A 12,495-nucleotide genomic window follows, 5' to 3' on the forward strand; every position below is an offset into this window, starting at 1 on the left:
TGTCAAAGCAGGGAAAATAGTTAAAAAAAAAACAAGGTTATAGATTGTCTATGTGAGCATACAGTATCTGTAACAGAATAGATGAATTAATAGCACAAGTATAAATTACGTGCTAAGTGTAATGGATATTATTTAATAGCTGTTACAGAAAAGGCTGTGAATTTGATTAATCCCCTAAAACAGGGGTTAGTTGGTGGACACCAGCTTGGGAATCCCTGCTCTAAGAGAAAGGCAAACTCGAAGGGGATAATTCCATTTTAATAGAATAAAAGCATTAAAAGAAGAATCTTATCTGATTAGTTCAAATATAAATGAGTCTGAGAGGTGAAAATAAACAATGAAGGGCAAAAAAAAGATGAGGAAGTATATAGGTCCCCAAGTTCTAATACTAATGTAGATAACAGTTTTGTTAAAGAAGTTAGAGGTGTGGATAGCAAAGCTATTGCAGCAATCATTAGAGGATTTAATCTGCATTTAGATTGGGCAATTTAAATTAGCAGTAAACATTTGAAAGCGGAATTCATGGATTAAATAAGAGATGGTTTTGTAGATTGGTGTGAGGGAAGAGGTTTTAAATCTAGTATTGTGTAGTGAGGGTGTGTTAATTGATGATCTTTGGGGATCCTCGCTCAATACATGGTAAAAATTTAAAAATAAAAATTACTTTCTAGGACAGTACGTAGTATGAATTGGTTGTGGTCAATTGGGAAACTGAATCAAGAGAAATGATAGTCTTAAAAAAAGAATACATGTGTTATTAATAATGGATATCCTTTTTAAGGCAAAACATATGGAAAATAATTCAGCTGTAACTATTGGGAAATTAAAGGCAACATATGATCAAAGGAAAAGGCTTATAATGTTGAACAAATGAGGAACAAGGTAAAGGAGAGTACAGTAAATCTGGTATACACACGATGTTGATGGTGCCAGACTGGATGATTTTCCTCGCTATTGGATGTTATTCCCAGTGGGAAGCAGAGCCCTAACGAGTTTCAAGATAGCACGATAAAAGAATAAGGGAGTGTGCAAAACTGGGCCTCATTGTGTTTCAAGGGAAATGAGACTGTAAGTATAAAGGAAGTGTGGGAAATGGGGCACCAGTGAGTTTAAAAGGAATTTTACCAAATATCATCTGGCGAGTCAGGTGCCAAACCATCTGGGTTTCTGAATAGTTGATAGCATATTATCTGAACTTTATTATAGAATATGGGAGTGATCTAGCAAGAAACACAAAAGTAAATTTCAAGAGATTACAATGATCCATGAACCCATGAATACAGCCTCATTTTCCATTATATACACTGTTAAATATTATATTTTATAGATTTTTCTCTTAGCACTGTGCTACTGCCACCAAACAATACATTTCATGCCATTTGTCAGTGATAATAAATTTAATTCAGATTAATTTGGTAACTTACAAAGACAAGAATAATTAAATCTTGTAAGAATAAAATATTAGAGAAATAAATGTTTTGCCAGCCTTCTTGCAAAAGATATAAAAGAAATAAGTAAATGAGGTGCTGAAAGAATTGACAATACTTGAAAAAAAATTCTGGTGGTGCAGTAAATAGGACTAAAAGATGATAAGTGCATAGGACATGATGGCCGACATGCAAGGATTTTGTAAAAGCTGATTGTGGTGTTACTGGCTCCACTGATTGATATCTTCCAACATTCCTGAGATCTTATGCTTGTTCCCACAGATTGGAAAGCAAAAACGTAACCTCATTGTTTTCGAAATGAAGGAGAAAGAAATTGGGGATCTATAGACCAGTCATTAGTAGGGAAATCACTGGAATATATGATTAGAGAAGTGGTAAAAGGACACTTAGAGAACAGTAAAACATACAAAGTTATCATGGGTTTTGACAGGATAGGTATAGAGATGTTATTTCTCCTGGTTGGTTTGATAATTCTCAAAATAATGGGTCTGCAGTTCAGAAGTGGATCTTGGGAATTCTCTACCAAAGGGGGTTGTGGTGGCTCAATCACTGAGTAAACACAAGCCAGACTGATTTTTTTTTTAGGTATTAAGGGTATCATGGGATGAGGGTTAGATCAGGAAAGTGGTGTTAAAGTTCACTCATAATCTTATTGAATGAGGAAGTAGGATTGAGTGACAAAAAGCCATATCCCTTTTGTGTTCTTGTGATATTAAAGGCAGCACAGGAGACCGCTGTGTGGTGTCAAAGACACAACAAGAGATTGGTGTGGATTTAAAGACTACAAAGGAGTCATGTGCCCACAGTTCAAAGGCAGATTGGAGATACCAACCCTGAGAGGCAGAGTAGGAGACTGATGCTCTGAGTTTCTGGTCATTGAAAATACTGAGTGATGGCCTTTAAGAATGATGCTTTTGTTTCTGTAGGTTGAATCTGTCTTATGCTGTGAAATGGGTCTTTGGTACCCACCAATTCAGTCACACAGCACTGAAAGGTCATCATCTGCCAACATCAGGCAGTACGAGGTGGGAGAGTCTTGGAGGTGCTGGTGGGATAAGGTCTGGGCTTGGTGTTCTTTGCAGTTGAGGTAGTGAGGTATCTTGGCATTTAATGTCAACAAAACCAAAGAATTTGAGGTGATTTGGTACTTTACAGATGTGCGGTGGAGAACATTCTGACTGATTGCATCATTGCTTGGTATGGAGGCTCCAATGCACAGGATTGAAAGAGGCCATAGAGGGTTGGACACTCAGCTAATTTCATCACGGGCACAAACCTTCCCAACATCGAGGAGAATACCTTGGTGCCTCAAGAAGGCGGCATCCATTATTAAGGGCCCTCACTACTTCCTCTTCTTACCTACCATCAAGGAAGAGGTACAGGAGCCTCAAGGCCCACACTAAATGATTTGGGGACAATTTGTTTGCCTCCATCAGATTTCTGAGTGCTCCATTAATACTATCTCACTATCCCTCCTTTGCACAATTTATGTTTTTAAACATTTTTTAATTGTAACAGTAATTTTTATGTTTAGCACTGTACTGCTACAAAACAACAAATTTAACAACATTAATGATAATTAACCTGGTTATGATTTTGATTCTGATTCAGTGAGGGCAGTCTGGCAGCTGGAGAAGGGGGAAGGGGGAAGTAGGACAAAAATGAGAAGTAAGGCCAGGACTGAATTGAGTGGCAGAAATTGAAGGGAGTCTTTTAAGGAAGTGGTTTGAAGCAGATAGGGGATCTGCAGAAGTGGGAGAAGGCTGAGGAAGAGGTGTTGATGACATTGTGGGTGTGTCTTTATGTATACATTTAGTGTATGTGTCCAAGCATGTTCTAAGTGTACAGTAGAGTCTTGTTCATTTGCTTTTGATTTCCTTGTCATTGACAATGAACTTGACTTGTCAAGACCCTGTTGATGTGCAACAGCCAACCAAGTTAAAAGAATTCAGATCTGGAATGGAAATAAGTTATTCTTGCCCTTAAAGTGATGAAGAAGCAGCAGTCTTGAATAGAAGTTGTGGAAGGAGAGCTTTAAGGTAATGTTTTCTGAATGGGATAAATGGCAGAAAGCCATATACCTTCTTCTCAGTATAAATTTGATACCAGGTTCTGCTCTATTGAAGTACCTTCTCATATAGCACACACAAACTATATGTTGTCACTTTGTGTTCAAAGTTGCCACTGTTGATTATACTTCAATAGTTATTTTTTTAAACAAGATTATATGGTTCAGATATACAAACGCAGTTAGCTAACTAACAGCGGTTTGCATACATGGAACAGTATAGCACAGAACCAGGTCCTTTGACCCACGATGCTGTGCCGACCCTTTAACCTACCCCAACACTTCAACACAATCTAACAATCACTCTTCCCTCTCACATAGTTCTTCATTTTATTTTCATCCATGTGCATAAGAGTGTCTTAAATGTCTCTAATGTATCTGTATGCCACCATCCCAACAGTGTGTTTCGCTTATCCACCACTTTCTGTGTAAAAAGCAAACCTGTCCTCCAGTCATCTTAAAGTTATGTTCTCTTGTATTAGCCATTTGCGTCCAGGGTCGGCAAAGGAGCTGGCAATCCCCTCTGTCTTCTTATCGTCTTATACACCTTTAACAAATCAATTCTCATCCTTTTCTCCAAAGCAAATAGCCCTAGTTCACTCAACCTTTCCTCATAAGATAGGCTCTCTAATTCAGTCAGCAGCCTAGTAAATAACCTCTGCATCCTCTCTAAAGCTTCCACATCCTTCCTATAATAAGATGATCAGAACTGAACACAGCTTTTTATGTGTTAGTTATCTGATGGCACTTCATTGTCTGATTATGAGATCACTAAAAGCAGAGTTAAAGAAATGGATACATCTTAATGATTGATTGAAAAAGTAGTTTTAATGAGGTGATGAAAGGAGAAGTTAGGGAGAAAATTGAAGAGGTTAGCCGAGTTAGCTAAATTCACTTGTTCATTGGTGGAAAGAAAGAAAATGAGGATAGAGTCTGACTGTTGGGTTGGGTCAGTGTAAGGAAAGAATTAAATTTGATTCTTCCTTGGTATATACTGAAATAAAATGGAAGTTTGAAAGACAGACTGGTTTTTGCTTGGAATGTGGTGATAACTGGAGTGTGTATGCACATCCTCAAGATACTGGTGAAGAATGTTTTCCTCCTCACAATGTTTTCCATTGTATCTGTTTTCTAAGTTTTGTGTCTGGGCTGAGGGTCGCAAGAGACTACTAAGGAATGGAACAGTACTGGAGTAAGAGTTAGAGTTTTGTAACGATCGTAATGAGTATGAAAAGGTGCACTTCCTTTGTGCAAAGGGGATATTTTCTCTTGGGCTGGGTCATGATTAATGTTAGTGCTAAGAGTTGGAGATGGGGATAAGAATGGAAAGAGGGAGATATGAAAATCATATTCGTGGTTCAGATCGGCTTATTAAATGATATAAAGATTATTATTGTTTTCTGTACTACTACCTCATTAATGATTTGATCATTTGTCTTTCTTTTTGTATTGTATGCTTTATACTACTAATAAAGCGATTTCTTGTGTCTATTAACATGTACAGTGCCTCCTTTGTTTGTGAATGCTCCTGGCTGAATCAGAAAAGAACACAGGATAAATTTTAAAATATTTTCTTTACAGTCAGGTATCAAAAACACATCATCAGCTGTGGGGCAGATTTAAACTAACCATGTTTGGATGATATTTAAATCTTAACCTGAGCTGATCTCCAACTGGGAATTTATAACATTCTGGGACTTGAGGGAATAAATTCTTAAATAGCTAGGAAAGTAATAGAAAGAGTTGAGTCTAGAGGTAACAAAAGCTTGTATTTCAATGAATGTACATTATGGAAAGCTATTTGAGTCAAAGGTAGGTATACCGTAATTGTGGTTGTGGTTTGGAGAGTATTATGAACTTGGAATTATGTCACCAGATGTTTGATAATTTCAACCTTTTGATGTGCAATTAATACTATAACATGTTCAGTAAGTATAATTCTTGTCAAGTCGTCGTGAGGGGAGTTACAGAAAATGAATGGTTCTGTTTACTCATGTTGCATTAGCAGTTAAGAAGGGAAAGATGGAAGCAGCACCTAGTTTCTTGGGCTGACTGATACAAGAAAATTTCCAAGTCACTGAACATCCCTTGGAGTACAGTTAAGTCAATCATCAAGAAATGGAAAGAATATGGCACAGCTGTAAATCTGCCTGGAGCAGGCCATCTTCAAAAACTGAGTGAAGGTGCAAGAAGGGGACTAGTGAGGGAGGTCAACAAGAGATCTATGACAACCTTGGAGGAGTTACAAGCTTTGGTGGCTGAGATGGGAGAGACTGCACATACAACAGCTGTTGCCCGGGTGCTTCACCAATCGCAGGTTTATGGGAGTGGCAAAAGGAAAGCCACTGTTGAAAAAACTCACATCTAGAGTTTGCTAGAAGCATCTGGGGAAACTCTGATGTCAACTGGAAGATGATTCTATGGTTTGATGAAACCAAAATCGAGCTTTTTGGCCATCAGACTAAACGCTATGTGTAAGTCAAAGACCACACATCATCAAAAGCACACCGTCCCTACTGTGAAGTATAGTGGTGGCTGCAACTTGCTATGGGGATGCTTTACTGCAGCAGGCCTTGGAAGGCTTGTGTAGAGGGTAAAATGAATGCAGCAAAATACAGGGAAATCCTGGAGGAAAACCTGATGCAATCTGCAAGAAAACTGTGACTTGGGAGAAGATTTGCTTTCCAGCAAGGCAATTAAATAAGAACATAAGCAGGAGTAGGCCATTTGGCCTGTTGAGTCTGCTTCAACATTCAATGAGATCATGGCTCAAACGTTTCCACCTACCTGCCTTTACCTCATAACCCTTAATTCTCCTACTGTGCAAAAATCTATCCAACCTTGTTTTAAATATATTTATTGAGGTAGCCTCCATTGCTTCATTGGGCAGAGAATTCCACAGGTTTGCCTCTCTTTGGGAAAAGCAGTTTCCCTTCATCTCCATCCTAAGTTTACTCCCCTGAATCTTGAGGCTATGTCCCCTAGTTCTTGTCTCACCTACCAGTGGAAACAAGTTTTCTGCCTTTATCCTATCTACCCCTTTCATAATTGTATGTGTTTCTATGAGATCTCCCCTCATTCTTCTGAATTCTAGCAAGTACACTCCCAGGCAACTCACAATCTAACCCCCTCACCTCTGGAATCAACTTGGTAAACCTCCTCTGCACTGCCTTCAAAGCCAGTGTATCCTTCCTCAAGTAATGAGACCAGAGCTCAATCATAAAGCCAAAGCTCCACAGGAATGGCTTCAAAACAACAGTTAATGTCTTGGAGTGGCCAAGTTAGAGTCCTGACCTCAATCCAATTGAGAATTTGTGATTTGACTTGAAAAGTGCTGTTCACTCATGATCCCCATGCAATCTGACAGAGCTTGAGCAGTGTTGTGAAGAAGAATGGGAAAAATTATAGTGTCCAGATGTGCAAAGCCAATAGAGACCTATGGACACAGGTTCAAGGCTGTAATTGCTGCCAGAGTTGAATCTACTAAGTACTGACTTGAAGGGGGTGAGTAATTATGCAATCAATTATTTTGTCTTTAATAATTGTAATACCCTTAGACCAATTTGTAGAAATTTGTTTTCATTTTGACACAGAAGTCTTTCCTGTTGATCAGTGTCAAAAAAGTCAAATTTAATCCACTGTGATTCAATGCTGTAAAACAACAAAACATGAAAACTACCAAGGATGGTCAAAACTTTTTACAGGCACTGTAATTCACTGATTGTAAAAATGCTTCTGGATGTTCTGAGAGAGTGATGAGGAACAACATGTCCTTGTTACTCCTCCTGTGTATTGCTGCAATATGAAACCGTGTTTCATTTCCTTTGTTTCAGGTAGTAAAGCGGGCGATCGCTAGCCAACCACAGTCCCTGGATGCCCCAGAACGAGCAGAGAAGTTTCGCCAGAAATATAGGCACAAACTTCAGACATTGAGGCACCAACCATTGTGAGTTTTGAGTGGGTCCCCACTTGTAGTTACTTACTTGTAGTTTGCTCCACAAACACCCGATCCTAATGTATTCATCACTTCCAAATTCACTTTAAGCCTTCTGGCTCTGAGTTTCAGTGTAATAAATATTAATATTTGCCAGTTAAAATAGCAGCGTTTGATTTTTTTAAAAAAAATGTTTGTTTTTTTAAATGTCAAGGTTGAACGGAATCTTACTAACACCAGGAGCAGTTGAGTTGAATACAGTTGTATTAAGTGAAGAGAAAGGAGACAATGCTGATAGATTAGACTAAGTGTGGTAGAGTTCCAGAGACTAATTGCGCTGACTAACCTACTTCTGTGCTGTCTGGTGTGTAATTATATAAAACCATGAAGTAATCTTGCAGCTTCAGTAATTATTGATGCAACTGCTGCTGGTGCTGTTTGTAGTCCTGGTTGCATAGTAGAGAAAGTAGGGTGTAGAAGGATTGATTTTGGGCAATTGTGTAAATTGGGCATGTTCTTATTGGAAAAGAAAAGATTGAGAAGTTTATGATTGCTGTTTTTAGGATCCTGAGGGACTAGATAATTTTGCCTATGACCAGTTGTTGCACCTTGTTCAGAACAGAGGTATCAGAGCAGTTGAATGAGGTAAATTCAAAACTTATCTGCTGAAATATTTTATTGAGGGAGTAGTAAATCTATGGAGTAGCTACTTCAGTTAGATAGTAGAAGCAGTTTAATACAGATTAGATTTCCATTCAGAAAATATTTTGGAATATAGTGTAAATTATTTGAGATGGTATAATTATTGTAGTTTGTGAAAGGAAGAAAGAAGTGCAAATCTGTGGTTCTCCAACTTGTCCAACACTAGGTTCCTGTTTGGATCTATTTTAAACTAACCGATTGAGATAGATGTTATGAGTACTTAAAAACCCCATTATATCATGTGATCACCAGTATTGTAGCAGGTGAATTCGAGGAACCATGGTCTTTACATCTAGTAGTTGCTACATTCCTGCCATTAAATAGCAGCAAGTTTTATGAAAAATGTTTGCTAATTCGCAAAGTTAATATACACGGTTGCCAAGGAAGTGGCAGGATGATTGAACGAAAGTCGTTTACTTGGGAAATTTGCAATTATAAACAAAAATAAATAATTTAAAGGAACTCCTATTCTGTGTATACCAATATTACTTTTATTCCCCAAAATGCTCCATTGTCTTTAGTCTTATCTGGTGGTTGGGACCCTGCCCTGGAAATGATGGGAACCCTGTAGTGCTTCACAAGAAATAGCATGGTATTATTGGACTATTGAGTGCAGAAGCCATCAAAGCCAAGTTAAATCCAGCATTCTCTCTGCTTTCACTTTCTGTAGGAAGTTTAACCTTGAGCAGCAATATCATTTTTTAGATAATTTTTAATAGATCTTTAGCTGTCCTAGTATATCTTTAAAATACTTTTAACTTCCATTTTCTCTCAGTGCATATGGATCCCTAACAGTCAGAAGCTTGCTGGACACGCGGGAACACTGTCTGAATGAATTCAACTTTCCAGATCCTTACTCAAAAGTAGGCACTCCTGCTTTCCTTTTACTTTTTCTCAAAAAAAAGCATTCTTTATATATTTTTAAAAAAAGCCTTGATTGGTTGAACGTCTTTTGTGTTGCTTTGATTGTGGAATATTGAAACCGTGTTGTCAGTACTTGATACTGAAAGAACCTCTGAATTGTAAAAGGATGTTATGGCAAAAAATCTACTGCCAGGGGGTGCTGTAGAGAAAGATATGCTCTCAATGGTATGAGAGCACACGCAATCCATTTGTCCAGTTAGTTTCTCACTAAAAGTTGGCATATATATTTGTTTGGCAAGTCTAAAGTAGGTCCTCTATTTCCTTTCAAAATTACTTTCAATATTTCTAAGCAGAACATTAACATAAAATTTGCAATGCAGGAAACTGAAGGTGACTAAATTAAGTGTACACTAAATCATGAAAGATCAAACACAATGCATTTGGGCTACTTGTAAAGAATATTTTTAAAAAAGGCTTGGTTTTGAAGTAAAATGACAAGGAAGATGATAGGTTGAGAACAAAATATCAGAATAATTGTTTGACTCTCTTTCATTGGAGTTGTACAGACTCTATGGAATTTGAGTAGAATCGTTACTTTTCCTTTCTCCCCTTTCTAATATTTAAGTTTAATATGGATTCCTTTAAACAAGTGTTACACTTATATTGAAAATTGAATTTTTAGCCTATGGAAATGTCTAGAGTTGAGGCAGCTGCAAAATGATGGAAAAAAATAACGGGTTTATTAACTTTTGACTCATGTTTTCTGTGAAAGAGTCTTTCAGAAATAAGGTGTGGGATGAGCTTTTTAATTATATGTAGGGGTGGGGAAGGTGTGCGCATTGAAGTTTTTTTGGAGACCTGTCAGAGATGTTCATTGTCTTTTATCACTGTATTGGCAGTGGAACAGACATGTGGCACGACTGACAGCAACAAAGATGAGTTTCTTTTTCAGATTGTAAATGTGCGTAATTTGGTTTTTATAGAACTTGATATTTTAAACATTTTTCTGCTCCTTTCCTTCTGTTGAAATTTTGTGTGGTGCAAGTTGTTAAAGCTATACACTGGAACTGTGTATATGAGTGTTTTGGATGGTTGATGAGAGTGCCAATCAACTGAGTTGCTTCGTCCTCCAAGAATGTAAAATTTGCATTTATGTAATTTCTTTTGTATTGCTCTTCAGATGTCTCTGAAAGTACTTCGCAGCCATATAGTGCTTTTGATATGTAAGAAACATGACAGGCAATTTGTGCACAGCAGAATCTCCCAAACAGTAATGAGAAAGTGGTGAGATATATTTTGCTTAATGTTGAATTAAAACCCTGCATTTTATCACCTTGATCTTGAACATAATTTATTTGCTTCCACCTTTAGATTTGGCCTAATGTGTATGGCATTTCTGACTCAGTACCACCTTAGGTGCTGAGCTCTAGATTGAAACTTGAATCCATAGCCTTTTAACACTGAGACGAGAGTATTGCCAACACACTTTTTGAATGTGTGACTAAAGCTACATTTATTCAAGAAAGTGAAGACCATTCCATTAACATGGGAAGCATCGTATGTTTGAGCACTAATATTATTGTCAGCTTTATTCAGTACTGAAAACAAAATGTTTGACATCCATGATCTTACTTTGATTCTCAGTTGTTTGAAAGATAGCGATCTGCTTAGGAATAAAAAAATTAAACTTGATTTTGGCAAAACCTAATCTGATTGCATACTTTATTTTTATCCAACCCCAACCTGGAGGCATTTGCAGTAAAAGGTGGGTGGGGGGAAGAAATTGCGAATCTATTCAGGCATTGCTGAAGATCAACAGCCTGTGCATGGAACAAGTTATCCCGAAATGGATGACAAACTAAACTGGAATGGTATAGCATGGCCCAGTGCAGCCTGACCCAAATTTGTATGTTTTACCGGAACAGTGCATCTGACATGACCCAAACCTGAATCACAGAGTTAAGTCCCATTGTGCTATTGGGCTGCAGTGCAAGGTATACTTTTTCCTGGTATTGTTAGTGTTTCTTTGAGGCTGAAGGTTGTATTGTATGAACAAAACCAAAACAAAATACAGGTTAGCCAGAATATGCAAAAGGAATCAACTGATTTTACCTTGAAAGGTTATTGACGTAGAAGTTAACTCTGTTTCTCTACATACCCTCCCTGAGCCAAGTGTTATTGACAGTTTTCTGGTTTTACTTCAGACTCTTATCATCAACTGTATTTTTACTTTTGCAAGCTAAGCAACTAATAATATTTTTTTGTTTCCTTTGCAGTTTAAACTTTGGGGAATCTGGGTTTAAACATCAGAGGTCAAGAGAAATATGCCTAGGGGAGGAATAAATACAAAATGCTGGAAATAACAGCTAGGCTGAGCAGCACAGAGACAAAACTGAGATAAAAACAGGTTAATGAGGCAGTTATGTTTCTCTGTCTGATATGTGTTGCTAATAACGAGGGGTAAACCTTGCCAAATTAACCTATTTGGTCTAACTCTATTAGAGATACCCTCTTTGTGACTGAAGGTTTTAATTCTGAAATGCTGAGTTAGTTCCTGCTGCCTAACCCTCTGAGTGTTTCCAACTATTTCTGCTTTTATTTCAGATTTCTAATATCAGTCTTTAATTTTTAATATTTTTTCAAAAGAGCAAAGATCACTTTCTTTTTTTGAACTCTGATTATTACCTCAAATCCTGCTCTGTGGGCAATGCTGAAGGAGTAACTTCTCACTGATGTTAAATTGAGGCCTCACTTGCCCTCTTTAGTGAAATAAAGTATTGTGAAGCTGCTTAAAGATAAGCAGGTAATCCATCTTCATATCCGATCCAATATTTATTATCATGCATCATCAGGGAAATGCATTATTGTCTCATTTATCTCACTGCTTTCTATTAAAGCAGAATTTCTGGTCAGCATCACATTGCTATTTTTGAATGCTGTGTGCATATTGGCTGCTGTTTCTCCTAAGTGATTACACTTCAAAAGTACTTCATTGATTGTGAATTGCTCTTGGGTATGGTGCCTTCATGAAAGGTGCAATGAAAGGAAATGTGTTTTTTGTGTTGTATCTTTTTAATGTTTCACCAATGTCAGACAAACATCCATGTGGCAATAGCATAAACTTCCCTGATAAATTGCGCACTGCATTTGCTCATCTAGGGTTGGTATTACTGCAGATTAACAGTGTTGTGACCCTTTATTAAGAACATACACAGGAGTAAATCATCTGTCCCTCAGTGCCTGCTGCAACAATCATCGTGATCATAACTGATCTTCTACTTACTTCAAGGCTGCCTCTGAATTCTGAAACTCTGCTGCGGAGTCCTCAGCCAGGGGACATTCTTATTTAGGAGGGATAAGTGAAGTCATTTTGTGTTTGCTTTAGATTAATTCATACTTTAAGAAACCTGTCTACATTTATTATAGACCAAATCTCATTTCTCACCCACTGCATATTGGATTTTTTAAACCTGGTTTTT

At 37.5% G+C, this 12,495-nt stretch overlaps 1 protein-coding gene across 3 annotated transcripts in view; it reads left to right on the plus strand.

Moving 5' to 3' along the window:
* Positions 1–12,495, plus strand: part of pank4 (pantothenate kinase 4 (inactive)) — a 75,679-nt gene that overhangs the window by 38,522 nt on the left and 24,662 nt on the right. For all 3 annotated transcript variants that reach the window (XM_059952160.1, XM_059952161.1, XM_059952162.1), the window contains 2 exons: positions 7,350–7,462; positions 8,928–9,015. In XM_059952160.1, coding sequence (XP_059808143.1) covers positions 7,350–7,462; positions 8,928–9,015 — 201 coding nt within the window. The remainder of the gene's footprint in view (positions 1–7,349; positions 7,463–8,927; positions 9,016–12,495) is intronic.

The sequence above is a fragment of the Hypanus sabinus genome, chromosome 27 (genome assembly GCF_030144855.1).
Source record: "Hypanus sabinus isolate sHypSab1 chromosome 27, sHypSab1.hap1, whole genome shotgun sequence".
Taxonomy (NCBI): domain Eukaryota; kingdom Metazoa; phylum Chordata; class Chondrichthyes; order Myliobatiformes; family Dasyatidae; genus Hypanus; species Hypanus sabinus.